General features: G+C 36.7%; 3 protein-coding genes across 4 annotated transcripts in view; 1 reads left to right on the forward strand and 2 right to left on the reverse strand.

Annotated features, from left to right (window-relative positions):
* LOC143434522 (uncharacterized) overlaps positions 1–14,886 on the forward strand; it is a 37,872-nt gene extending 22,986 nt beyond the window's left edge. Inside the window, exon 6 of one of the 2 annotated variants that reach the window (XR_013104034.1) lies at positions 14,240–14,886. The gene's annotated coding sequence lies outside the window, so the exon portion shown is untranslated. Of the gene's footprint in view, positions 1–1,921; positions 2,074–14,239 lie in introns of those variants that run through there. The other variant, XR_013104036.1, reaches the window with a different exon arrangement.
* LOC117720544 (olfactory receptor 2A1/2A42-like) lies at positions 10,318–14,241 on the reverse strand. The gene has a single exon (XM_076913429.1). It carries the CDS (start codon positions 12,488–12,490, stop codon positions 11,525–11,527), a length of 966 nt encoding a protein of 321 aa, XP_076769544.1. The 5' UTR covers positions 12,491–14,241; the 3' UTR covers positions 10,318–11,524.
* Positions 14,887–20,600: 5,714 nt separating the features above from the next.
* On the reverse strand, positions 20,601–25,702 carry LOC117720798 (olfactory receptor 2A1/2A42-like). Its single transcript, XM_034519461.2, has 2 exons — positions 25,601–25,702; positions 20,601–21,784 (listed from the first exon to the last, which is right to left on the reverse strand). Exons 1-2 carry the CDS (start codon positions 25,615–25,617, stop codon positions 20,839–20,841), a joined length of 963 nt encoding a protein of 320 aa, XP_034375352.2. The 5' UTR covers positions 25,618–25,702; the 3' UTR covers positions 20,601–20,838.
* Positions 25,703–26,898: the final 1,196 nt, after the last annotated feature.

Raw genomic sequence — 26,898 nt, forward strand, 5'->3', positions numbered from 1 at the left:
CTTTATGGCACAAATCAGATTTTCTTTCTGCTAACATTTTTGTTTGAAGAACTCTAGTACCGCTCTGGGGGCTTCCAGGGCTGGGAAATGACTCAGAAGTGGAAAGCACTTACTGCTCTATCAGAACCGAAGTTCAAAACCCAACACCCAAATTGGCATGTGCACAAATACAGATGTACAATTAAGGATAAAGTAAAATAATTTCAACAAAAAAAAAATTAAGTCCAGGCATGGTAGCAGACACCTTTTGTCCCAGCACTTGGGAGGCAGAAACAGGGAGATCTCTGAGTTCAAGACCAGTGTGGTTTACAGAAGGCATTCCAGAACAACAAATACTACACAGAGAAAGCTTGTCTTGAAAAACATCCCAGGTCCAATTGAGTGCTGATTGCTTAGTCTCTGTTTTTGTTTTAGCACTTAAATTTGATCTTTGACTAGTTCAATTAGCTAGCGGCATTGCATACACTGTCTCCTCTTTATGTTTGCCTGTTCTCAGATATAAAGGTGATGAATGTCAGTTCCTAATTTGGAAGATTAGATTATGAGGACTCGAAGAACTAATATTGCCAAGTGCTTAGCAACAGTAGCTCACCAAACACTTAGTAGAGGGGTGTGTGTGTGTGTGTGTGTGTGTGTGTGTGTGTGTGTATGTGTATGTTGAATACGATAGGTGAGCAGTGTACTTGAAAATAGCTGTGTCTTGGGTCTATGTCTTGTCATGATGCTCCATTTTAAATAATTTACTGCCAGCGAAAATATCATTGATTCCTATGTTTTGAACCTTCTCTGTTTCTTCAAATCTCTGATTACCTAGTCAGTCCAAACTCAAGGAGCAGTCATCCATACAAGGATGACTTCTACAAGGAAGGAGCTTTCATCCATAGTCTTTGAGTCTTGGGCTCATCATGACTTGCATTAAACTGAGAAGAAACCCATATTCCTGTATGTTCTCTACATTCAGTTAGGGTAGACTTATTCTTACTTTGGTCACCCTGATAATAATACTTTAATAATAATTTAATAGAATAATGTACTACATTATTCTATTAAATAAAGAACACTTGGAATCAGATTAAATATGAGGGCAATGCTTACCATTTTCCTAATTTTGCTTTCATAAAGGGGGATGGTAATAAAAAGAGAATTTGTTAGGATAGTAAATAAAATTATCCCTATAAAGATCCTAACAACATGCAATGGAAGATACAGTGTATTTAATAATAATTCTATTGGTATCTTTCTCTCTCTCTCTCTTTCTTTCTTTCACTTATTTTTTATTTTTTAGTATTTTTTTAAAGACACTTTATCAATTATCTCTCCTTGGATTTTTCCATCTTCATCAGATGTCATCAGATTTCTTTGGAGAAGTAAAAGCTTAATATATATATATATATATATATATATATATATATATATATATATATATATGATTTATTAGCTTGACTGAGACAGTCAAATTCTGAATTGTATCCCAATTCCTTTTTGAAAGCTGGAGGGAGAGTGTGATGAGTTGGTTCCTACTCAGGCTGAGAAGCTAAAAGCCTCAGAAAAAGAGATGGATAATGTAGACCTGGCCAAGCCAGTTGAAGGCCAAAGGCATGGATATCTCCTAGAGAGCTGCTACTGACCCACTTCCTGCTTTCAAAGGCTGAAAATACCTGGATCCCAAGCCTATTGGTTGAGTGAAACCTTTCCACTCAGGCACAGATGATTATCAATCACAACAAGGTAGTAGCAGACATAAATATCCTCTCAGTCACAGGAGGCTCATTTATATTTGTCAGTTACTGTTCTCTGTACCTTCCCTATTTAATTCATGTCCAGCAAATCATATGGTTTATTATCTCTCCATCACCCATATGATATTTTCCAAAAGTGATCACTGAAAAGAATTGGCTAACAAAGATGAATATGCATTCAGACAAATGAGCACCGGTGGATCAATGGACTTGTAGAAGTTGCCACAGAGCATGGATGTTAAGACAGTTGCTGTTCCAGAGAAAGGTGTGCATCAGAGGACGGTGATGGATGCTAGAGGCCTCCATGAGGAAAGTGGCTGTGGTGAGATGGATGAATGAATCACAGAAAACATGATGGTAAAAACAAACAAAACAACCACTCTAAAGGATGTTCATTATAAGTAATTATAACACAACATTGACATGGTTAAAATATGTCATTAAACAGATATCAATTGCATTGGCCCATGCTTGGACTGAGTCTGGAATTGCTGTGTTGCTTACATCTTGCCTGCTATAATTGCACCAAATCCTAGTCATTCCTCTCAAACAACAAGGAACAGACTTTCTGAAGTTCTATGGAAGTAATATTAAAGAACCAAGGAAGCCTTTAACAATTGAACATTTGAAAGACAGTTGCTTTCCACCCATTTTCATTTTATTTTACATGACACCCAAGCTATCTCACCTGATCAAAAATTAATCAAGTTTTCCAAAAAATTGACAGAGATGAAAAAAAAGAAAAGAGAAACTAAAAATAGATGCATAAGTAGTTCAAAATTGCAGCATGCAGATTTTTTATACTTGAAATTCTACATGTTATGTATATATGCTCAAGTCTAATGTTTAAGACCCTGGGCACCTGATGAGTGATAATTGATGCAGGGCCTCCAGGCTTCTAATGAAATAGCTGAAACCAGAACACATTTTCTTTTTGCTTTTATACTATTTTTTAAATGTTAATCAAAGGCTTTATAAGTTTGGTAATGCTCAATAACAAGATGCCCATACAATTAGAAGTGTAACCCAATACCCAACCTAGATATATCAACTATCTTTGACTGGTGGAGACACGTGAACATCTGCCTCCATGTCCCCCCCTTGTCACCTAGCTCCTCCTCTCCTTCTCCTCCTCCTTTCCTTATTCCAATGGAGCCTGTTTTAAGAAGCAAAACTTGAGTGTGATGGGCTGATGAACTCAGTTTTAACATCTGATGAGTGAGTCATTCAGTGTTACTAGAATAACATCTATGTTTAAATCTTTTGTTCAGCTGAAGTATAGAGTGGTTCACTTCCACAAAGTAATAAATGTTTGTTACAACTAATACACTAGATAAGAGCCCCCTCTGTCTCTACCGATGGCCTTTCCTTTCCTGCTTCACTTGCTTCCCCTCCCCATCTTTGTCTTTATCTAAATCAGTGGTTCCCAACCTTCTTAATGCTGTCACCTTTGAATACATGTTTCTTGTGTGATGACCCCCAACAATAAAATTAGTTTTGTTGATACCTCATAACTGTAAGTTTGCTACTGTTGTGAATCATAATGTAAGTAGTTTTTGAGATAAAGGTTTCCGAAGAGGCTCTCAACCCATGTTTGAGACCAGTTGATCTAGATGTAACTTGTTTTTCTTTGGATCTCTCAGTCTCTGTGTCTCTTTGCCTCTGTGCCTCTCTCTCTCTCTCTCTCTCTCTCTCTCTCTCTCTCTCTCTCTCTCTCATTGTATGTGTGTATGGCCTTCCCAATTCCTGTTTTTACATGTCTTTCTCTTACAATCTCTCATTCTCAAACAGTCTTTCCTTCCCCAGAATATATCTACACAGTGTATCTAAAGACTGTCAATCCTACAATATTTGTGTGGTAGTAACATGGAGGACTTAAATTACTTAAGAAATGTACATAGAGATTAATTGTCTTAAACAACCTTGAAAACATGATCTTATAATTCATAAAAACAATGCTCTTTGACATCCTACTTGTCTGGAATATTAATGTATCTCCTCAATTTTTCCTTAATTGATTATAATAATGTAAGGACTGTATGTACCTCAAAATTAATTTCTTCAGAATTTGCACTTAAAAGATGTCGTTAAGGGGTCTGGATAGTTTCATTGTTAAGAGTGCTTGGTGCTTCTGCAGAGGATCTGGGTTTGTTCCTGACCACCAGGCAAGCTCAGCAACAGACCTAACTCCAGTTTTAAGGGATCCACTGCCCCCTTCTGGCATCCTAAGGCACTACATACATATGACATCCTTTAAACACAGGCAAAACACCCATATACATAAAATACAAATAAATATACTATTTAAAAAATATTAAAATATCTTACTTTGAAGAAATATATTTGACCAAATATGATGAAATGTTGATTATATTATGTCATACACTGTGCCTAGACCATGGTGGTTCACTACATATTATATAGACATCAATTTGATTAAAAATGAGAAAATAAAACACTTAAGAAGCTATCCACATTCTTCCCTGTGCAAAATTCTCAAGCAAAGAATTGAAATATATTACATCACAGAAAAAAAGATGAGTGGACTTAGCATAAAACATGCAGTTACTCGTTGTATGACCTTTGAAAGTATTCCTTCTTCTTTCAAGCCTTAGTTTCCTCCTTTTAAGGAAAAAGTAGACAGCACTTATTTTATTTGTCCTGGTAGGGACCAAATAAGATAATACATAGTCTACACTGAGCGCATTCACGGTGCAGTGAGAATTTAGGAACCTCTATTCATCATCACCCTTTAGCTGCTCCTTGAACAGCTAACTCATGGTTATAAAGACTTCTCACATATTGTCTCTCCATGGTTTGTGGCAGTCTATAAATATTATATAGTTCATTTGTCACCATCCTGTAAAAGCCTAATCTTAATTATAATAATGTAATTTAGCAAAGTACATTTTTTAAGATAACGAATTCTTCAGTCTTTGAACTAGAACAGTGATAATTTTATTGCTGTCTTGCTGTAGATCCTGTTTGTTGTATAAAAGATACTACATTTTATATGGTGTTATTACTCCTCATTTTTTATACCTACAGATCAACCAACCAAGGATAAAAAATATTTAGATTAAAAATTACCTTTATATTGAACATATACAGATCTTTTCTTTATTCTGTGTTTCTACTCGTCCTTCCATCTCTCATTCTACTTTCCTTCTCTTCCTCCTCCTCCTTCTTCCTTCCTTCCTTCCTTCCTTCCTTCCTTCCTTCCTTCCTTCCTTCCTTCCTTCCTCCTTCCCTTTCCTTCCTTTCTTGCTTCTTTCTCTTCTTCTCTCACTTTTCCACCTTTCTGGAACCCTGTATGTTACCCAAGATGACCTCAAACTCCTGGCTCAAAAATATTTCACATCAGCCTCTAAAGTGACTATAGTTACAGACGTGTGTCTCTGAGATAATTATGTAAATATATATATATAAATGCATTAATGATTGTGCATATCATTTACTATAATTAGTTATTATGGATATCTAGTGATTATTTCAAGTATATGGGAGGGGATGCAGAGGTTGCATGCAAGTAAAAAACCATCGTATTAATTAATTAATTAGTACACGAGATACAATGAATGCCTACTTTTGTAGGGAAGAGAAAAATAATGATTATTTATCTCTATTTTCTGTTCTCATCCCCACCAGGACACAAAGCTAGTAAATACAGGCAACATGTTATATTCAAGGGCTCCAGAATCTGTATATGCTGGCTAAGGATGCATAGGAAAGATCTGGGCAAAACAAGGAGGGGGCAGAATATTCCAGAGGTTTTTGGAGAAATATCTTCCCTAACAGAGGATCTTCTAGAGACAAAACCACCCATGTAGGTAATCTGTTAGAAATGCTCTCTAGTTTTCACTCTGAAAGGTAATGGTTGCTGAACTCAGAGACAAATCTCTTCTGAGAGGATGGGAGCCTCTGCAAGATGGCTTTCCTTACAGTTACTTTCCTCCCTCAAAGAAGATGAAGACATCTGCTGCTAAAGATACTCTCATCTTTCAATTGTATTTATTTTTTATATTAGGCATGAGAGAGTTAGAAAAATCTACATTTAGGCACAGTATGATTTATAAACAATTGTGTTTATAACATAGTGATTCTCGTCTTTTGGGATCACCAGGTACACCTAAGGAAAACTCTGAAATTCGCATCAGGTTTGAAGAACATATTCATCTCTGTATTCATAACAAGAAACATTATTTTAAAGAAGGCAGAACAGCCTTAATCATATCTAAAGGATAGTATATAGAAAGTAGTTAATAAACATTTCATCACTTTTCAAGATCAGAAGATCAGGTGCTCTGCTACCAATGAACATAAAAATCTTCTGAAATGATATGAAAGTTGCAATATGGGGCAGCAAAATTTTATATATATATATATATATATATATATATATATATATATATATATATAGCTAGCCAATTTATAGAGACTGCTGAACACCTGAACAGTCCATATACTACAAAACATTGGAGCATCTGATCTTTAGCATTCTGGCCCAGGATCATCTGACAGACCTAGTGATGCAGAATTATTAAGGGCTGATTACTCTGTCTTGGCAGATATAATCAGTCAACTATTCCTCAAGTGTGTCCTTTACTGGACAGTAATTTGTAGATAAAAAGAAACAATTCTTGCCTAGTGGCTGTCTTACCACAACTGGAGTAACTCCAAAGATGCTCAATTTCTCCTTAGTATCCAAGACAAGAAGCTTGTTAGGAGCAGACAGGTTGTAACATCAATTCTGTGGACTTCTGACATTTTGAAAACCAACTATCCATGTAAGGCAATCTGGACTGTTGTATGTTAACTCCTCTCAGCTATTTCTAAATAACATATAGAAAACATCCTAGCAATAAATTCAGAGCCATTAATTTGCTATAGGCCCTTAATCACAGGCTAACCATCTCAAATCAGTTAAAAAAGTTAACGAAGGACTGGGTCTAAGCCTTGTATTCTTAAATGTGTTATATAGGCATAATGCCTATGAGAGTAACAATATTAATCTCACTTTCATATCAATAAGAAACTTGTACCAATGAAAACCTTAAACTCAAAATCAAAGTAAATTTTGTACCATGTAAGAAATTATAACTTCAGCTTAATAACAATTATACATATTTCTACCAATAGGTTATGGTTATGCAATAAATCCTAGCTAATCCTTCCTGTTCCAACAAAATCACTACTTTTCTCTAGAAAGACAGCCCAATATTAACCTCCTCAGTCCCCAAGCCCAGGGAATAGGGGTGCCGACTCTTCATTAACTTCATCAAGCTGACTATGGGTATTGAGATATTAGAAGACGGGCAGGGGGAAGAGTAAATTGATAAGCCTTTGACGCTGTGTCTTCACTGCATCCAGCTGGAATTCCAGGGCATCAGAGGTTCGAGCAGGTCTGCTCAGCTTGCTTGATGAGTAGATACACCAAGGCTATATATTCTGCAATATACAATACTCAAACCAAATTTTGGTATCGAGATAATTTTTTGTTTGAATTCTGGAATTTAGTCTTCTGGTGGCCTGCCTCTGTCATGTCTAATCCATAAAATTCTGGGAGTTTCTTTGAAGGTGTGCTCCCATCATCCTCCCATTTTCGCGTCCCTGCTCTCCAATTTCCCAACACTAGGGAATCCAAACTTTCAGGCACCAAGGCCCTCAACTTCCACTGATGCCTAACCCCTTACCCCATCCCCGCTCCTCCAATTACTATAAGGGTGTGCTTCCACCATCCTCCCATTCCTGCCTCCCTGCTCTCGAAATTTCCCAACACTAGGGAATCCAAATTTTCAAGCACCAAGTCCGTCTATTTCCACTGATGCCTGGTAAGGCCACCCTCAACTACCTATAAATGTAGAACCATGAGTCCCTCCCTTTGTGTTCTTGGGCTGGAGATTTTAGAATGGCTACTCCAGCTTTGTCATGGAATATCTTGGTTTCTCCATCTGTGGTAATTGAAAGATTTGCTGGATATGGTAGCCTGGGCTGCCATTTGTGTTCTCTTAGGGTTTATATGACATCTGTCCAGCATCTTCTAGCTTTTATAGTATCTGGTGAGAAATCTGGTGTAATTCTGATAGGTCTGCCTTTATATGTTACTTGGCCTTTTCCCCTTACTGCATTTAATATTCTTTCTTTGTTTTGTGCACTTGGTGTTTTGATTATTATGTGATGGGAGGTATTTCTTTTCTGGTCTAGTCTATTTGGCATTCTATAGGCTTCTTGTATGTTTATGGGCATCTCATTCTTTAGGTTAGGGAAGTTTTCTTCTATAATTTTGTTGAAGATAATTATTGGCCCTTTAAGTTGGAAATCTTCACTCTCATCTATACCTATTATGCTTAGGTTTGGTCTCCTCATTGTGTCCTGGATTTCCTGGATGTTTTGTGTTAAGAACTTTTTGCATTTTGCAGTTTCTTTGACAATTGTGTCAATATTTTCTATGGTATCTTCTGCACATGAGATTCTCTCTTCTATCTCTTGTATTCTGTTGGTGATGCTTGCGTCTATGACTCCTGATTTCTTTCCTAGGTTTTCTATCTTGAGGGTAGTCTCCCTTTGTGATTTTTTTTATTGTTTCTACTTTCATTTTTATGTCCTGGATGGTTTTGTTTAATTCCTTTACCTGTTTGATTGTGTTCTCTTGTAATTCTTTAAGAAATTTTTGTGTTTCCTCTTTAAGGGCTTCTACCGGTTTACCTGTGTTCTCCTCAAATTCTTTGAGAGTGTTATTTATGTCCTTCTTAAAGTCCTCTATCATCATCATTAGAAGTGATTTTAAATCTGATTCTTGCTTTCCTAGTGATATGGGGAATTCAGGACTTTCTAATGTGTGAGAACTAGGTTCTAATGATGCCAAGTACCCTGGGTTGCTGATGCTTATGCTCTTGTGGTTGCCTTTCACCATCTGGATCTCCTTACTGCTACCTGCCCTGTCTCTGACTGGAGCCTGTCTGTCCTATTATATTGGTTGTTTGAGAACTGTGTGGGGTGAGTGTTACTACTGGGGTTAGAGCTGGGGCCTATGATCTGCTCAGTGCTCAGGCACAGACAGGAAGGAACCAGTGCTCCAGGCCAGGAGTGACTTCCTGGGTCCTAGTGGGTCCCAGTTACTCCTTGTTTGGGGCAGGCATTGCTGTCTCCTTACCTAAGATACTGCCTGGGTTAGAGCTTCTGGGAGGCCCGCTTCCTCTGGGTTCTGTGAGATTGGATGCAGAGCTGCAGCCCAGGATCTCCTCAGTGCTCAGGCCCAGATTGGTAACAATATTTCCTACAGCATGGTCCATAGGCTATCTAGTCAACAAGGGAGGAGAGATAATTAAAAACTTGAATGCCTGTCTATCCCTTTCAGAACATATACTTTTGCAGGTTCCCCAGGTGATCTGAAGGCACAAAATGTCATTCAGTTAGAAACACTGGACCCTACAGACCCTAGCAAAGAGTCCTACACATCAGTGATGAAGTCTCAATTCCACATGTCAGAGATACTGTGGGGCTACTGTCATATGGTGCAAGAATTGACTTCACCCACAGAGTCTCATGCCTATCATTTTTAGTAATTATAGTCTCTGAAATTGCACCGCCTTAAAGGAGATGTTAGAACCACACCACCACATGGCTATCTTGTGAGCAGAAACACCATTACTGCATATTGCAGCTGTACTTCTATCAAGGACTAAATATTTTTTCCCAATAGTTGTGAAGTTGCTCTGCAGTCACTCTAAGTGAGATGCAATTAACTACAATATTCACTTCAGAAGAAACTTTTGCAAGAACTAAGTTAATTTAGAAGTAGAAATAAGTAACATTCAATACAGTGTTTAGGTGCTACTGTGTTTAAGTTGAATGGAAGCCACCAGTCTTTCATGTGGTATTTTTTCTGCAATTATCACCTGGCTGGTTATAACAATTCTGAATATGCAATAAAATATGAATGCCTTTGCCTTGGTAGTGGACTGCATTTCCAAAGAGTCTATGAGATAGCAATTCCCACTCCACTCAGAAGTGACTCACCACTCAACTTTCTCCTCAGTCTCTGTTTTTCCTGTCTGCTCATTTCTTCTGTGCTCTGCCAGCGCCTCCTGTGTTACTGGAGTTCTTATCATTAGCACTTCAGTATTTTCACATTTTGGGTAGAGACAAAATACTTTCACTAGCTAATGAAAATATTTTTAGTTTTGAAGAAAGAGATAGGATTGATCAGGGGTATCTTAATTCTTAGATATTGGTTGAATGTAAGTCTCCATGTTCAATGAGAGCCATCTTCATTTTTTTATGATGTCTATATTCCCCTAAAAGTCCAGTACTTAAAAAAAAAAACTTTGTGCATATGAGTCATTATTCAGGGAAAACATCCCCTGAAGTGAGACCTCCTTTTCCATCAGGTCTTGTAGAAACAGTTCAGCTTAGCATCATACACACTAAATTACAAAGATGCTGTCCTTCACTTAGCATATCTTTCCTTAGGACATCGAGTCAGTTTATTTGATATCAGTGATTCTGTTATAGCACTATGAGTTTATAGTACTATGGCTATCCTATTATGGTTAAGATAAGAGGGCTTTGGAGACAAATTTTCTGAGGAAGTAAAGAATGTACTTCTTTCTAGAGCATACATTTTCAACAAAGACCACTAATAAGATTGTCTTCATGGGTTTTTTTATGATGACTAAGCAAAATGATCCATATGCAGTTCTACCAACATGTAGTAAAAGCAACTTACTGAATAATCAAATAAAATGGTCGCCTATTATGTGTCCCTGTCTCCGTTTATACACAGTAATTATTATCTGTTAATGTCAAAATGAAGAACACACATTCTTGCTGTCTGATGTTCACCAACATGTTGGCATTGAGCAGTGCTCTAAACATGAGATTCTATTTTATCTGGAGGCAAATTTAAAAATATATAATAACTCATCATTTCAGATCTTTCTAAAGGATCTTCAAACAGCCTAAGTTATTTTATCTGAGGCTCATTGTCAGCTCATTTAAGGGACCAATGCTTTATTATACTTTAGCAACAAAAATAATCAGGTGAAGCCCTTAATTTGTAAATGGTACTTTAACATTTTCATGTTTATGTTTGTTTGCTTTTTCCTTGCTTGTTTGGTTGGCTGGTTGATTTCTTTTGTGACAGGATTTTTCTGCGAAACTCTGGCTATTCTGGCACACGTTATATATTGAACTTATAGAGATTCTTCTGCCTCTGCCTTCTAAGTTCTGGGAAGAAAAGCATATCCCAGCTGCCTATCGGGTTTTAGCATTCCTCCTTCTTATTCCTAAACCTCTTGTTTTAAATCTGTTCCTTCACTCAGTCCAACAAACTAACTCTATAATATGTCAGTAATTTTTATTTGTAGTAATACATGCCATAGATAATAGCTAGATACCTCCAAATAATTCCTGGATTGGTCAAGTGTAATTGTGGGAACTGTCACTTGCATGATGGGATGCAGTGCAGGTCACTGTGTTTGGATATAGCTTGCTTTTCTTTTGAATCTTATGCTATCAGGTCACTTAATTGGATTAAAAATTTAACAGATTTAATTAAAAAGACTCAGAATAATTTAAGTATTGTTTAATTCACAGCTAATTAATCCAACTAAAAAGAAAAATTATATATGACAAAACTTGATCTCCTGGGAAGCTAAGGAATACAAAATTCTTAATCCTGCAGGTTAAGAGGGGATTGTGATCTCATGTCATTTGACATGATAACAAAAGACAGTGAATATTCCTGGATTTAAGAAATAATTGGAGATCAGGACTAGAGAAAACTACCAAGGTTTGTGGTATGAACACCACACCAAACAAGAATGCCTTTCTTTGCATAGTACCCTTTGGAGGGCACCCTTGACCTCAGCATTCCTCAGGCTGTAGATCAGGGGGTTCAGCATGGGGTTGAAAAAACTGTAAAATAAGAAAAGGATCTTCTGCTGCTCCTCTGGGTGCTGAGACTTGGGGGCCATGTACATGACAATGGCACTGCCAAAGAAGAGCCCAACCACACAGAGGTGGGAAGAACAAGTGGAGAAAGCCTTTCTGCGGCCTTCCTGTGACTGGATCCTTAGGATAGTCACCAGGATGCGTGTATAGGAGACTAGGACAAAACATAGTGGTCCCACTAAGGTGAACACACAGGCTGCAAAGATGACAACTTGGTTGAGCGTTGTGTCAGCACAGGCCAACTTTAGGACAGACAGGATTTCACAGAAGAAGTGATTGATTTCATGAGGTCCACAGAAGGGCAGCCTCAGCATGAGAAGTAAATGGACCAGAGAAAGGAGAAAGCTAACTATCCAGGAAACAGCAACCAGGATGGTACACACTCTCCAGTTCATGATGACAGTGTAGTGTAGCGGATGGCAGATAGCTACATACCGGTCATAGGACATCACCACAAGGAGAAGACATTCAGTGATAGCAAATGTCAAAAATAGACAAGTCTGCATCATGCAGCCAGCAAAGGAGATGGGCCTGGTCTCATCCAGGAGATTTATGAGTGTCTGTGGCACTGTGTTGCAGGCATAGGCCATATCAACAATGGCCAGGTGGGACAGGAAGAAGTACATGGGGGTGTGGAGTCTGGAGTCCAGGCAGATCATTGCAAGGATAGTCCCATTCCCCAGTATGGTGAAAGTATAGAAGAGAGAGAAAAGTAGAAAAAGAACAAGGTGAATCCTTGGGCCAAGACAGAATCCCAGCAGGATGAACTCTGTGACCATGGTCTGATTTTCCTCCATTTCACTAAGAAAGAGGATGCAGAGAACTGAGACTCAGTTCTTGTAAAATGTGGTTATATCATTTCTCTCAGATTTTAGCAACATGAGAAAACTATCAGTAAACATCAATAAATGTATTCAATCATTAATAAGTTAATGATGTATCATTAAACAGTTGTGCACAAACATAGTTTTAACTGACATCCATATTTGGAAGAGTACTACATTGCCAGTGCCTACGTAGTTAGAAAAATTGTCACTGGAGCAATTACAAAGTAGGAAACCCTACACACAAAACATTTGTGAAACATACTTTGTTTCAGAGTTTTATGCATGCAAGGATATAAAGGAGTTACTGAGGACTCAGAATCAAACATCACAGCAACTTGGATTCAGCACAAATCAAGGGGTGAAAAAGCTTGTAAAATGAGAATAATGTCAGAAAAGAAAAAATTTAATTAATTTGATAGAATTTACATTTGTTACTGTAAGTGTCTAACTCATAGCTAAAATATAGAGGTTCCATACATAACTTCACTCAAAGAAAGTTATAAATGAACTTTTTTAATGATTGGGTTATGTGCTCATCAAGTGGACGTTTGATGGGTAAGAAAATTCAGGGCCTTTGTGGAATACAGGTGATGTATAGATGCATACAGAGAGTTTGAAACATTGTTAATGATGAGGAAAGAGGAGTGGAAACTGTATCTATTGACAATAATAGATTATGTTGTGTTCTTATGTATTTGTTTGTGTGTATCTATCCAAAATATGTATCATTGCCTTGAAATTTAGACAGTAAACAGTGTTTGGCTGTTTTGTGGCTAAGTAAGTGGGATATTCACAGAATTATCAATACATTCCAGGAAAATGGGGTAATTTTTTGTTTCATGGTATGTATTACCACCCAGACTCAGTGTATGGGAGTTTGTGTGAACATCTAAGGATTTGGAAAGGTGCTTGGTAAGAGCCCATGTAAATATTCTTGAAGGCAGATTTCCCATGTACTATTTATTTAGACATCTCTTTCTATGTTTTATCTGAAGAAAATTAGTATAGTATAAAAATAAGGAAGTAGGTACACTGGTTTTATTGTTATTCTATTTCCTTGTATTTGTAATACACACTATATTTGAAATCCAAAGCACAGGGATTTGCAATTTAAAGTGGAAAAACATTGGTTGATCTTGGCATCAATAATCATACATATTTCAGCTTTTCCATAAAGAGCAAAAGGAATCACATTGCTGTGGAACAATCTCTAATTTAATTAACATCAGTCATAAAGGAGACTTTAAAAAGTGTTTCCCAAGGAAATTGGCATGACGGGCAGAATTTTATTCTGAGAAAGACTCTTATAAAATAGACATTCAACTGATGAAAATAACAAAGTAGAGGTGGAAATAAGACTATGTCAGCAAAAACAGGACTGGAGAGTCCAGACAGAGCCACTTGAAACTTGGTGTTTCATGCATTCTCCTAGATGTGTGCAAGGTGGACTCAAGAATTCATATGTAGTCAGTTTCATGAGATACTATGTGGAGACAGTGTAAAATGAATGCAGGAGATGTGTTTGGAGTGTAGAATTTTGGCAAGAAATGTGGAATTTGACAGTGCATAAGAAATGACATCTGGGAAAGGGACAAGGGAACCCTTTGGTTCTAGCCACCTGATGGATGTCTGTAGTCCACATGGATGGCTTTGACTGATTGCTTATCGATATTGTTACTGAAAATGGTCTCTGACTAGCTCTTCTTACTCTCATTTCAGGTTCCTCAGCAACCGTCAGATTATAATTCCTTTTCTTGAGCAATATTTCTGTAGAGATGGAATATACAATTAGCAAAATTCTCTGCAAACATTTCCATTACGTTTTAAAGTTCAAATAAATAAGATTTCAACATTATGTCTCATGCCTTATCCTCTTGTGACTTGGCATAGAATGATACTGTTGTTGAAGGAAATTTCCACAGTTTGTTTGAATATCTGGGGACCAGACATTAGACTGTTAAAAACCCTTTAAGCAAGACCTTGGAAAAGACATGTTGTTGGTGATGGCAACAGATAAAACATCTATTTTTTATAAGCAAATGGAAAAATCAATTTGACAGAAAAGTTATCTAAATAATACATATTTAAAACTGCACATAATGATTTAAATATTAATATAATACATTTGTCTGTGTTTGACAAACTATGAATTAAATTTTAACACATAGGGCATAAAATTAAAATTTAACACATGATGTGTAGAAAAAACACACTAGGTTGTAAATTTTTTCAAATTTTTACAAATAACGTGTTTGATACATTAGGACACATTAGGTACAGTTGCCTATTGTTTATTATAAGCTGTGGATCAGGTTTGCTTGTTTTTTTATATCTGGCAATTGATGTATATTTGATAAATAGCAAATAAATGCAAACAAATGAATAAACTACTAGATATTGATGTCTTAAGAGGTCTTGTTTCTTTTAGAATAAAGTCTCCTCTAATTATCCTAAGTTCAGTCCTTCCTCCTACAGGAAATTGTCCTTCAATATAGACAAAAGGCATTGCGCTGATTCCTATTAAAGTAAGATTTTTAAAATAGGACAAGAACACTTGAAGGGTTCTCAAAATGTTAAGCACTTGACTTTCATATATGTTAATCTTTATAATTCTTTTCATTTGAATTCAGTGCAATATATCTAAAGTTAATTAAAGCAATCAATTAGAAAGCAAACATTACATTTCCAGGGGCCGCAGGGACTTCACTTTAAAGTATGTTTCAGTTACAAGTGTAAATTTAAAGAATTATTATGATACACATTAATCTATGTAAGTATGACTTCAGAAATTAAAAGTTATCCAACTGGTACGGCTAATAAATGATCTAGTTATTCTAAAGTACAAAAGGAGGCATCTCAGAAGAAAGGCGTTTCTTTATACATAAACAAAATATCATCACTTGCAATTTATCATATTTTAAAAAGCAAATCCCAAGTTTGATGAACTATTGTTTATTTTCTATGGCATCAGTCATGGGCAAAGCGACATTGATACAGCCACCTCATTGCTCCTCAGTTGCTCATCTCAACTGCTTATTTGTAACTCCCAAGGAAGAAACTGCTACTTTTCTTTCTTATATATTGATGAGCTAGAGACTTTGCCAAGTTATACTATGGAGCGAGGACTGACGAAGTAAGTGATTTTTTTTTATAGGCCAGGAAGAACTGAAGTTCAGTCTTACTAGATCATCTCTTCACTAATCTTTGAATGCTAGTTAATCATCTGGTTCATGCACAGTGTGTACCGAGCACTGCAGTAGGGCACAACAGACTTATGATTGTAATCACTATTTGCACAGAATATGAATAAGTATTTATGTTTAGCATTCATAGAGACAATCTATTTCTCATCACAATAAAGAAAGGGTGGCAATAACAGAGGAAGAGGAAGAGTTAAGCAAAGATAAGATGCTTCAAGGGGTCTGGGAGGAATTTGTGGTGTATTAAATTTATACAACCTTGTTAACTCACACATTGACACCCAAGAATATGAGAAGAGGAAGCAGCTGGAGTCTGGCACAGGGTCCTATACCTGCAGAATTTCTGGGGAACTGGAGAACACCCAGGACTGCTCCTGCTTGAAATGGAGCAGAATCCTCAGGAAAGGAGAGTTTATTCTCTTAGGGCTTAGCTTAGTTGGCAGCTCTTGAGTCTCCTTGGAGGGGCAGGGCCAGGAGACATCATGTATGACTACCTCTGTGGGAAGCAAAGACAGAGAAATTATCTCTTTCTATTGCTGTTGCTATTCCCAACAGGACAAGCAGTTAAGAATCACAGATAAAGGGACAAATCTGAAACAACACCCGTCAGAATTCATGAATAGTGATTGACATTTTTTATGTCACAATCCCAGCCTCATTATCTTCATTTTAATATGCTCCTGGGGAACCTGTCAAGAAGTAGAACCAACGAGTGAACTTTAGGCATCTACTCTGAAGCTCAGCCTCTCCTGGATGGAATCTCCATGTCTGTAGTAGAAATGAGAAGCTAGGATTTTTTTTCTTTTTTCTTTTTTGCTTTTATATTTTATTTACATTTCAGATGCCATCTCCTTTCCCCACTTCCCCTCCCTAGAAAACCCCTATCCCATGCCCCCTTTCCTTTTTGCGTTTATACATTTTTTTAAAAATGTTAATCAAAGGCTTTATAAGTTTGGTAATGCTCAATCAGAAGTGTAACCCAATACCCAACCTAGATATATAAACTATCTTTGACTGGTGGAGACACGTGAACATCTGCCTCTCTCTCTCTCTCTCTCTCTCTCTCTCTCTCTCTCTCTCTCTCTCTCTCTCTCTCATCACCTAGCTTCACCCTTCCTGTTAAAATAAAATTTTTCTCTCAAAATGCAATTAGAGCATAGTTATTCCTATTTGTACCAGTGAGGTACAAGATAGTCCTAATACCTTGTTGACTAACCAGAACCTCTGTCATCTGTCCTAACTAAAGCACTTAGTTTTGAACCTGGCTTTTTTCTTGGCTTTAGAATGAATGTCAGCTGGAAACCATCCACTCAGATCTTTTCTCTCAAAGTAAATAGCCAGGATTGGCTATGAGACTATACGTCTTCAACCCCGTCAGAAATCCAGAATGACTGAGTTAACTGAAATTATGGGAAGCACTAAGCGTAGGAGAAGCTAGGATCTTAAACACTCTCATGATTGAAAGTCACACTCATGTCATAGCAGATACTGTGGGAGCTGCATAGGAAGGCAGAAAGAGGATTAAGGAGTTCAAAGAGAGGCTATGGTATCCTAGAATGGCCCTTTGGGACCTATCTTAAACAGTGCCTTTTAGGGTACAAACCACCAATGTAGGTCATTGATGAGAAGAAGGGATCTCACAGCCAGGCGGTGGCGGTGGGTGATGCTCAGGATTTGGGAGGCCGAGGCAGAAGGATCTCTGAGTTTGAGGGCAGTTTGCTCTACCAAGTGAGTTCCAAGAGAGCCAGGGCTACACAGTGATTCAGAACTTCCTAGGAAGACTCCAGTCTCTACAATGTAGCTTTCCTCATAAATTGATATCTAAAACCATTCTTACTTCTATTTCTATTCTTTTTGATATTACACAGCTGATAGAGAGAGAGAGAGAGAGCAATTCCATTGAAGCCACTCCAAAATTTACAATTCAATGAATTCATTACTTTGTAATCCTGGATGCCTGGAGTTAGAACATAAACAAAAGAGAGAACATTTTGGTTTCCCACATTTGCAGGGCATGTTCACATCTGCTATGAATATCTATTTTTGGTTAAAAAAAAACCATATTTTTGTTTGTTTTCCAAGATAGGATTCTCTGTGTAGTTCTGGCTCTCTTGGAACTCATTCTGTAGTCTAGGCTGGTTTTGAACTCAAAAATCTGCCTGTTTCTGATTCCTGAGTGCTAGAATTAAAGGCATGTGCGACCAGTGCCTGGATCAAAATAAACACATTTTTGTTGTTGTTGTTGTTTTTTTTTTTTTTTTGAGACAAGGTTTCTCTGTGTAGCTCTGGCTGGCCTGGAACTCACTCTGTAGACCCGACTGGCCTCAAACTCAGAAATCCACCTGCCTTTGCCTCCCAAGTGGTGGGATTAAAGGCGTGCGCCACCACTGCCTGGCAATAAACACATTTTTATAAGGAAACCCTAAATACAGTTCCTTCTATGAAACACACTGTGTGCAGGATACAGTCTATACAGCTCTCATTAACTTTTGTGCCCTTATGAACTAAATGCAAGTGAAACTCTGAAAATTATACATTTTAGGGCACTAAACTTTGGAAATCCATGTGGCATTTCCTTAGGAAGAGGAAAATAGATCTCCTTCAATATTCAGGCGTTGCATTCCTGCAGATATAGCCATAGGATGCTTCATTGTACTGCTCAACCATATGGATTGCTGCTCTATCTGTATAATCCAGAAATTTGAAACAACCTAGATACTCCCCAACAGGATAGTGGGTTAAGAAAATGTGATACATTTACACAATGGAATATTACTCAGCTGTTAAAAATATGAAATCAGGAGATTCACAGGTAAAGAGAAGGAGCTAGATATAAAACAAACTTCCTAAGTGAGGTAACTACTTACAAGACCCAGAATATATTTACTTATATTTGGATATTGGCTGTTGTGTGTGTAAATGTAGCAATAAAATGACCTGTAATGACATTCTACTGTACTCATAGATCAGTGCCTTGCAGCTGCACAGCTATTCTATCAAGGACTAAATATTCTTTCCCCAATAGTTGTGAAGGTGCTCTGCAGTCACTCTAAATGAGATGTAATTAATCACAACATTCACTTCAGTAGAAACTTTTGCAAGAACTAAGTAAATTCAGAAATGAGTAACATTCAACACAATGTTTAGGTGCTACTGTGTTTAAGTTGAATGGGAGCCGCCAACACTTCATGTGGTATTTTTTTTTTTTTTCCTGTAACAATCATCTGGCTGGTTATAACAATTCTGAGTACGCAATAAAATATGAATGCCTTTGCCTTGGTAGTGACTGCATTTCCAAAGATTTTATGAGATAGCCATTCTCATTCCACTCAGAGGTGACACAACACTCAAGTTTCTCCTTAGTGTGTGTCTCTGCTGTCTGTTCATTGCTTCTGTGCTCTGCCAGCGCCTCCTGTGTTACTGGAGTTCTTATTATTAGCATATCATTATTTTCACATTTTGGGTAGAGACAAAATACCTTTACTAGCTAATGAAGATCTTTTTAGTTTTAAAGAAAGAGAAAGGATTGGTCAGGGGTATCTTAATTCTCCGACATTATGTGAACATGATCTCCATGTTCAATGAGAACCATCTTCATTTTTTTTTTTACTTTATGATGTCTATATTCCTCTAAAAGTCTAGTGCTTAGAAAAAAACTTTGTGCATATGAGTCATCGTTCAAGGAAAACTTCCCCTGAAGTGAGACCTCCTTTTCCTTCAGGCCTTGTAGAACCAGTTCAGCTTAGCATCATACACACTAAATTACAAAGGTGCTTCCTTCATTTAACATATCATTTTTTTAGGACATCGAGTCAGTTTATTTGATATCAATGGTACTGATAAAGCACTATGAGATTATACTACTATATAATGGTTAAGATAAGAGGGCTTAGGAGACAAATTGTCTAAGGAAGTCAAGAATGTGCTGCTTTCTAGAGTATATGTTTCTGAAAAAGACCAATAATAGGATGGTCTTCTTTTTTATGATGAAAAAACAAAATGATCCATATATAGTTCTACCAATATGTAGTAATGGCCACTTACTAAGTAATTAAATAAGATGTTTTCCTATTATGTCTCCATGTGTCCATTTATACACAGTAATTATTATCTGCTAATGTCAAAATGAAGAACACACATTCTTTTGAACAAGTGTGATGTTCACTAACATGGTGGAATTGATCAATGCTCTAAACATGAGAATCTATTCTATCTGTACTAAGGTTAAAAAAATATGTGATAGCTCATCATTCCAGATCTTTCTGGAGGATCTTTAAATAGCTCAAATATCTGATGCTCCTTTTCAGTTTATTTAAGGGACCAATGCTCTATTGTACTCATACACTAGCTACAAAAATAATCAGGTGACAGCCTTAAGTTGTAAATGGTATTCTAGCATCTTCTATGGTTATATTTGCTTGCTTGTTTGACTGGCTGATTTCTTTTGTGACAGGGCTCTCTAGGAAACAATGGCTGTCATGGAACTCTTTATGAAAACCATATTGGCCTTGAAATCACATAGATTCTTCTGCCTTCTGGGATTAAAGGCACGTTCCAGCTCTCTATGGGGTTTTAATATTGTCCTCCCTTCTTATTTTAAAACCTCTTGTTTTACATCTGCTCCTTCACTTGGTCCAACAAACTAACTCCATAACATGTCAGTAATTTTCATTGACAGTGATACATGCCATAGATAATGGCTAGAAACCTCCAAATAATTCCTGGATATATCAAGTGTAGTTGTCTGAATGTCACGTGTATGATGGGATGCAGGGCATAGGTTTTGGATATGGCTTGCTTTTCTTCTGCATCTTATGCTTTTTTTCAGGTCATTAAATTAAAGAAACTGATGAATAGACTCAACTAAACAGACCCAGAGAATGATTAAAATATTATTTATTTTTTCAGCTAATCAATTCAACTAGAAAGGAAAAATATATCTTACAAGGTTTTTTTCTCCAAGGAAGCTATGAAATATGACATTATTAATCCTGTAGCTTAGGAAATTTTGATTCTGTGTAATTAGACATTATAGCAAAAGATAGTGAGCACTCCTGGATTTAAGATATAATTGAAGATCAGTATTAGGAAAAACTATCAAGATTTGTGGTCCAAACACTATACCAACTGGGAATGACTTTCTTTTCTCAGTGTCCTCCTGAGAGCACCCTTGACCTCAGCATTCCTCAGGCTGTAGATCAGGGGGTTCAGCATGGGGTTGAAAAAGCTATAAAACAGAAAAAGGATCTTCTGTTGCTCCTCTGGGTGCTGGGACTTGGGGGCCATGTACATGACAATGGCACTGCCAAAGAAGAGCCCTACCACACAGAGGTGGGAAGAACAGGTGGAAAAAGCCTTTTTGCGACCTTCCCCTGACTGGATCCTCAGGATTGCCATCAGGATGCGGGTGTAGGAGACTAGGACAAAGCATAGGGGCCCCACTAATATGAACACACATGCTGCAAAGATAATGACCTGATTGAGTGTTGTGTCAGCACAGGCAAGCTTGAGGACAGACAGGATTTCACAGAAGAAGTGATTGATTTCACGAGGTCCACAGAAGGGCAGCCTCAGCATGAGAAGTAAATGGACCAGAGCCAGAAGAAAGCTAAATATCCAGGAAACAGCAACTAGGATGGTACACACTCTCCAGTTCATGATGACAGTGTAGTGTAGTGGATGGCAGATAGCTACATACCGGTCATAGGACATCACTACAAGGAGCACACATTCTGTGTGTGCAAAAGCCAAGAAGAGAAAGGTCTGCATCATGCATCCAGCAAAGGTTATGGGCCTGGTCTCATCCAGGAGATTTATGAGTGTCTGTGGCACTGTGTTGCAGGCATAGGCCATATCGACAATGGCCAGGTGGAACAGGAAGAAGTACATGGGGGTGTGGAGTCTGGAGTCCTTGCAGATCATTGCAAGGATAGTCCCATTCCCCAGTATGGTGAAAATATAGAAGAGAGAGAAAAGTAGAAAAAGAACAAGGCGAATCCTCGGGCCACGACAGAATCCCAGCAGGATGAACTCTGTGACCATGGTCTGATTTTCCTCCATTTCACTACGAAAGAGGATGCAGAGAACTGAAACTCAATTCTTATAAAATGTGGTTATATCATTTCTCTCAGATTTTAGCAACATGAGAAAACTATTAGTAAACATCAATAAATGTATTCAATCATTAATAAGTTAATGATGTATCATTAAACAGTTGTGCACAAACTATAGTTTTAACTGACATCCAAATTTGGAAGAGTACTATATTGTCAGACTTACATACTTAGAATAATTGTCATGGAATAAATTATGAAGTGTAGCAAACCCTACACACAAAGCAAATGTGAAACTTAGTTTGTCTCAGAGTTTTATGCATGCAAGAATATAAAGGAATTACTAAGGTCTCTGATTCAAGCATCAAAGCAACATGCAATGAACACAAATCAAGTAGTAAAAAGACTTAAGATTGGAATAATACCAGAATAGAAAGAAAGAAAATAATTTGATAGAATTTATATTCGTCACTTTAACTGTCTAACTCATAGCTAAAATCTAAAGGGTGCTTAAATAACTTCACTCAAAGAAAATCTTAAAATAACTTTTTTATGATTGGGTTGTATGTTTATTAAGTGGACATTTTTTGGGTAAGAAAATTCAGGGCATTTTTGGAACACAAGGTAATGTATAGATGTATGCATAAAATTTGAAACATTGTTAGTGTTGAGGAAGGAGGTGGTGGAAATTATATCTATAGACAGTAATACATGATGTTGTATACCTTCATATTTGTTCGTGTATATCCATCCAGAATATGTATTATTATCTTGAAATTTAGACAATAACCGCTGTTTTGTGGCTATTTTATGGCTAGTCAAGGGGGACATTCACAAAATTATTAATACATTCTAGGAGAACGTAATTTTTTTGATTTACCAAATGTATTACCACTCAGACTCAGTGTATGGGTGTTTCTATGAATATTCAAAGATTTGGAAGGGTGCTTGGTAAGTGCCTATATAAATACTCTTGCAGGCAATATTCCCATGTACTATTTATTTAGACTTCTGTTTCTATGTTTTCTCTGAAGAAAATTAGCATAGAATAAAAATAAGGAAGAAGTGCTCTGGTTTTGTTGTTAATCCATTTCCTCAATTTGTAATACACACTGTACAATTTTTAACGCACACTGTACAATTTGTAATACACACGATATTTGAAATCCAAAGCATAAGGATTTGCAATTTAAAGGGGAAAAATTTTGGCTGATCTTGGCATGTTTCCACTTTTTCATAAATAGCAAGAGGAATCATATTGCTTTGGAAGATTTTCTAGTTTAATTAATATCAGTACCAAGGGAGATATTAAAGAGTGTGTCCCAAGGAAATTGGCATGACAGACAGAATTTTCTCTGAGAAAGGCACTCATAAAATAGACATGCAAGTGATGAGAATAACAAGATAGATGTGGAAATAAGACTATGTCAGCAAAAACAGAACTGGAGAGTTCAGACAGGGCCATCTGAAGCTTGATGTTTCGTGTATTCTCCTAGATGTGTGGAAGATGGATTTAAACAACTGAAGAATTCATATGGACTCAGTTTCATGAGATAGTGTGTGGAAAGATAGTGTAAAATAAAGTCAGGTGTCGTTTTTGCACTGTAGAATTTGGACAAGGAAGACAGTATTTAGCAGTACATGAGAAATGACATCTGGGAAGGGGAAAGGGAGTCAGTTGGAAGAAAGATTCTAGCCACCTGATGTCTGTAGTCCACATGGATGGCTTTGAGTGATTGCTTATCAATATCATTACTGAAAATGATCCCTGACTAGCTCTTCTTACTCTCATTTCATGTTCTTCAGGAACTGTCAGGTTATAATTTTTTTTTCTTGAGCAGATATTTCTGTAGAGATTGAATGTACAGTCAGCAAAGTTCTTTGAAAACTTTTCAGTTACATTTTAAACTACAAATAAATAATATTTCAATTTTATGGCATATGCCTTGTCCTCTTGTGACTTGCCATAGTATGACACTTTTGTTGAAGAAAATTTCCAGTTTGGTCTAATATCTGGGGAGCAGACTATGTTCATGGAGCATAAAGTTAAATTTTACACATGATGCATAGAAAAAAACACAATGTTGTAAATTTTTTCATAGCAAAAAAGAAATACAAATAACATGCTTTATTCATTAGAATCCATTTGGTATAGTCACCTAATGTGTATTATAAAGCTGGCTACCACGTTTGCTTGTTTTCTAAATCTGGCAATTGATATATATTTGTTAAATGGCAAATAAATGAATAAATGTAAACTGTTGAATAAACTACTAGCTATTGTTGTCTTAAGAGGTCTTGTTTCTTTTAGAATAAAGTCTCTTTAATTATACTAATTCTCCCACATTTCTTGTGGGAGAAGGACTGAACTTCAATAGTGAAACAAAAATCATGACTGTGATCCATATTAAAGTAACATCTTTAAAATGGGATAAGAACACTTGAAGGGTTCACAAAATGTGAAGCACTGGAATTTAGTATATATTAAATCTGTATATTTCTTTTCATTTGATTTCAATGCAATGTATCTAAAGTTAATTAAAGCAATCAATTAGAAAGCAAACATTACATTTCCAGGGGCTGTAGAAACTTCACTTGAAAGTATGACACAGTTATAAGTGTATATTTGAAGAATTATTATGATGATATACATTGATCTATCATGTGTGACTTCAGAAATTAAAAGTTGTCCAACTGGCATGGCTAATAAATGATCTAGTTATTCTAAAGCACTAAAGGAGGCATCTCAGAAGGAAGGCGTTTCTTTATACATAAACAAAATATCATCACTTGCAATTTATCATATTTTAAAAAGAAAATCACAAGTTTGATGAACTATTGTTTATTTTCTATGGTATCAGTCATGGGCAAAGCGACATTTATACAGCTACCTCATTGCTCCTCAGTTGCTCATCTCAACTGCTTATTTGTAACTCCCAAGGAAGAAGCAGCTACTGTTTTTTCCTATATATTGATGAGCTAGAGACTTTGCCAAGTTATACTATAGAATGAGGATTGAAGAAGTAAATGAGTTTTTTATAGGCCAGGAAGAATTGAAGTTCAGTCTTACTAGATCATCTCTTCACTAATCTTTGAATGCTAGTTAATCATCTGGTTCATGCACGGTGTGTGCCGAGCACTGCAGTAGGGTACAACACAGGATTGTAATGTTATATGGATGTTGCTGAAATATGTGTTTCATAGCCAAGAGAAGACATAAAAATGTAAATATTAAACATAAATATTTACTAAAAAGATTTAAATAATTATCAAGAATCTCATTATTTTCTCACTTTTCTACAGCCATTGACACCTTAGTTCCCTTCCCTCACCAAAATTCATCCTCTATATTTCTGAAAATATAATGTACTTGCTTACTTATTGACTCCATTCTAGGTACCGGGATATGTCTTGAAAGTTATATGACAGGTAAATATAAGGCATAATCATAATACGCATTTAACCTTTACAGTCCAATTCAATAAACAAATGTATTTTTACAATACTGATAGGAATTAAATGGAACCTTCATAAGACAATCACTATGTGTTAATTTCAATGAAATGAAACATCACCCTATACCATATTCTACTATAATTTCTTTTAAAGTAGGAAATTTATTCCACATATTTCATTTAAAGCAATGATATGGAAATTACTATTTGCACAGTATATGAATGAGCATGTATGCTTAGCATTCATAGAGGCAATCTTTTTCTCATCACAATAAAGAAATGAAGAATGGCAATAACAGAAGAAAAGTTAAGCAAAGACAAGGTGCTTCAAGCGGTCTGGGAGGAATTTGTGGTATATTAAATTTATACAACCTTATTGACTCACACATTAACACCACAGAATATCAAAAGAGAAAGCAGCTGTAGTCTGGCACAGGGTCCTATACCTGCAGAATTTCTGGGGAACTGGAGAACACTCAGGACTACTCCTTTTTGAAATGGAGCAGAATCCTCAGGAAAGAAGAGTTTATTCTCTGAGGGCTCAGGCTAGTTGGCAGTTCTTGAGTCTCCTTGGAGGGGCAGGGCCAGGAGACATCACACATCTGTGAGAAGCAAAGACAGTGAAATTATCTCTTTCTATTGCTGTTGCTATTCCCAACAGGACAAGCAGTTAAGAATCACAGATAAAGGGACAACTCTGAAACAACACCTATCAGAATCCGTAAATAGTGATTGACATTTTTTTATGTCACAATCTCAGCCTCATCATCTTCATTTTAAGATGCTTCATTTTAAGATTCTTAACCTGTCAAGAAGTAGAACCAACGAGTGAACTTTTGGCACTACTCTGAAGCTCAGCCTCTCCTGGATGGAATCTCGATGCTTTGGTCTGTAGTAGAAATGAGAAGTTAGGACCTTAAAAATTCTCATGATTAAAAGTCACAATCCATAAGAAACTGGTACCAATGAAAACCTTAAATTTGAAATCAAAGTAAATTTTGTACCATTTAAGAGATTATGACTTCATCTTGATACTAATTATACAGATTTCTATCAATAGGTTGTGGCTATGCAATAAATCCTAGTTAATACTCCCTGTTCCAACAAAACCTCTACTTTTCCCTAGAAAGACAGCCCAATATTAACCACCTTAGTCCCCAAGCCCAGGGAATAGGGGCGCTGACTCTTCGTTAACTTCTTCAAGCTGATTACGGGCGTTGAGATATGAGATGAATATTGGTACTCACATAGGCAGTGTGCCTGTATAACACATTTAGGAATACAACGCTTAGACCCAGTCCTTTTTTAATTTTTTTTTTTTTAAGATTTGAGATGGTTAGCCTGTGAGTTAAGGGACTATAGCAAATTCATGGCTTGGAGTTTATTGTTAGGGTGTTCTCTATGTTTTATTTAGAAATAGTTGAGAGGAGTTAACAGACAGCCGTCCAGTTTATCTTACATGGATAGTTGGTTTTCAAAACATCAGAAGTCCACAGAATTGATGTTACAAACATTTCTATATTAATGTTCATTTTGATTAGAGACCTGTCTTCTCCTGACAGCTTCCTGTCTTGGATTCTAAGATGAAATTGAGCATCCTTGGAGTTACTCCAGTTGTGCAGAGACAGCCACAAGGCAAGAATTGCCTCTTTCCATCTACAGACAAATTA

This window comes from Arvicanthis niloticus, chromosome 15, assembly GCF_011762505.2.
Source record: "Arvicanthis niloticus isolate mArvNil1 chromosome 15, mArvNil1.pat.X, whole genome shotgun sequence".
NCBI lineage: Eukaryota > Metazoa > Chordata > Mammalia > Rodentia > Muridae > Arvicanthis > Arvicanthis niloticus.